At 39.0% G+C, this 2890-nt stretch overlaps 1 protein-coding gene across 1 annotated transcript in view; it reads left to right on the top strand.

Annotated features, from left to right (window-relative positions):
• Window positions 1–233: 233 nt before the first annotated feature.
• The window catches only part of LOC145406372 (uncharacterized), a 26838-nt gene continuing 24181 nt past the window's right edge, over window positions 234–2890 (top strand). Inside the window, exon 1 of the mRNA XM_080277536.1 lies at window positions 234–350. Within this exon, the coding sequence (XP_080133662.1) occupies window positions 234–350 (117 nt within the window). The remainder of the gene's footprint in view (window positions 351–2890) is intronic.

Below are 2890 nucleotides of genomic sequence, written 5' to 3'. Positions count from 1 at the left end.
TCACGAATTACCAAAATCCATCTACCAGCTACGAACAACCACCCACCAGCTACCAACAACAACCAACGACATCAACCTATCCACCTGCCACCGCAAACCACATCAGCTACCAAAACCCATCTAATACCTACCAGAACCCACCCCCCACCTACCAAAGTCCCCCTGCCACCTACCAAAACCCTTCTACCACGTACCAGACTCCACCCACCACCCACCACACCACCCCCGCCACGATGCTGCCCCAGGGCCTACAGGAGGTGCCAGTGGAGCATCCCCTTTCCTCCGGCGCCACCTTCGGGTCCCTGATCATCGACGACACCTCACCCACGCCCTACTCTGATGCCACGCAGGTGAGATTGGCAGCTACTATATACAGGTGTTGAGCCACTGTAGTTTATAGCCTTAAGATATGCGCTTTATAGATTGCGAGCGTTTTATGGCGATTTACAGAGCTTTATAGTGCCTACCCCTTACAGTTTATAGCTTAGTGTCTTGCAGTTTAGTGTTTATAGTCCTGTAGTCTATAGTTAGCCTTGCAGTTTATATAGCGTATTTTCTCATCCTTGCAGTGTGTAATTTAAAGACCTTCTGTTATAGTGTGTACTCCTTGCCGTTTATGGGTTGAGCTCTGCGGGTAGTTTTTAGTCCCTGCGGTTTATAGTTTCGAGTCCTGCAGTTTATATTTTCGAGCCCCTGCAGGTTATGGTCTTGAGTCCTACAGATTATAGTTTTAAGTCCTGTGGTTTATAGTCGTAAGCCCTGCTCTTTATGGTCTACGGTTTATAGTACTGAGCTCTGCAGTTTAGTGCATCCCCTTTGCAGTTTGCGTACGTTTATTAGGCTGCCTTTTTTATTTTTTATTTCTTCACTCAATCACTATTCTCCTTTTATTTACCTTCCCTCCTTTTTACATTATAATCAGTCAAATTTCTCCTTCATAATGTTTAACCTCACGCATTTCTAATCACATTATTATTATTACTATTATTATTATTATTATTATTATTATTATCATTTTTATTATTATTATTTAGTAGTAGTAGTATTCTCTCTCATTCACTTTTAAAAATCTCACTTTGCTCCTCTTCTGTTTTTATTTCTTCAGTTATCTCTTTTCACTCTTTCACTTTCCTCCATCTTAGTTTTCAGCCCTTCACCTCTCTCTTTTCACCTCTCATCCCTTCACTTCACACCTTCCCTCGCCACAAGGTCGCACGGGGGATGAATAATGAATGCTTTTGTACTCAGGAAGTCTTGTAGTTTTTCATTTCTGTGTTTCATGGTAGTACAGACTTTGGGTCACCTTGATGAAAATTTTCAGAGCAGGGAGCAGTGAGGTGAATTACTCTATGACCCTTTCAATACGAGGGCGTCTCTTCTAAGCTGAATAAAGTCGTCTGGAGGAGGAAAGAATAGATATAAGACACTGTAAAATGGTTAAATGAACGAGCGTATGGTACAAGTGTTAGCTGGGAGGTTAGGTCGAAAATTAAGCTCTGTTAGGACAAGACATAGACCTTATTGGATATATTTAACTCCTTTAGCATGGTGACAGTTTTTTTTTTCTTTTTATAATTGTCAACTCGAAAATTATTATATTCTGTTTACTTTTTTTTTTTTGGGGGGGGGTCACATGCAACCTTCATTACAGTGAGTTAATAAAAATAATAAAATGCGTTCACGAAGCCTACGTTAACCTTAAAATAAATAATAATTAATTCTTTAGCGATGCGTTGTGAATAAGGCGACACAGCACCATTGTCCAGGTAACGGCCCACCTAGGTGACAAGTACACTCAGCCTTCTATACTCCTTTCACTCTAACTTGGCCCAGAGTTTCGTCCTTTTGCAAGCTTATTTCACGTAGCTCGGTGCCAGAAAATAAGTGTAGCTCCCTATCCTTTCCATAGCACAAAGCTCTTCTTCGTGACTAGCTTCGTATTCTAGTGCTAATTTATTGTTACAAGTGAGCACTGAAAATAGACAGGTGGCATTTTTAGGCCAACTTAAAGTGAAAAAGGTATATTACAGGTTGTCAGCGAATTTTTTTCTCTCTTCAATCCTATAACATTCATTTATTTTTACTACTACTACTACTACTACTACTACTACTATTATTATTATTATTATTATTTTATTCATGATTCTCTTCACCTAGCTATATCCTTCTTTAGCTTCTTTACCTGGGGATTGTCTTAAGGTAAATATAATCGTGTGGTGATGGCAAAAATAAACCACTTAAAGACGTACTGAAGGGTTCATCTGTCATCTTTATTTTCGTTAATAAAAAAAATTGAATTGAATATTTCGTGGTATTTATTTCTTGAGGACCTAACTTTGCATATGATACTTTAATTCTCTCTCTCTCTCTCTCTCTCTCTCTCTCTCTCTCTCTCTCTCTCTCTCTCTCTCTCGACCAACCTTGCATCACTAAAATACAAAAGGGATAATAAGACGTAGTGGAAAAATAAATCGCTGACGGGGAAGTGTTGAGAGACGTCCCAAAGAAACCAGAATACGTTCATAAGAATTTTCGGAAGCATAAGATACGAGAATTAAGCACTTTAAATTTAATCTTGAAATATCTGTAATAATTAAGACTTCGCCAAAACCCTCGTCCATCTTCTTTTGTTGATCCCTTGAGTACAGTGGTTTATATTTCATTGTTTGCTACAGTCAAACGATTGTATTTTTCTTGAGATTTTTTTCCGAGCTGTTTTGGTTAGATAAAGCCTTCATAAACAAAATTTTGACTACTGGAGGCCCTTCCCAACATGAATAAAATCGTCTGAATATATGAAGGAATAAACCCAAAAAGGCGCCAAGGTGTTAAAAAATTCTCAAAATCTAGCGTGTAAATCCCGTAGACTTTTTTTCCGGCAGCGGTGGGT

Source organism: Coenobita brevimanus, chromosome 70 (genome assembly GCF_032717465.1).
Source record: "Coenobita brevimanus isolate Jiangsu-jjx chromosome 70, ASM3271746v2, whole genome shotgun sequence".
NCBI lineage: Eukaryota > Metazoa > Arthropoda > Malacostraca > Decapoda > Coenobitidae > Coenobita > Coenobita brevimanus.
This window is presented reverse-complemented; position numbering and strand designations above follow the sequence as displayed.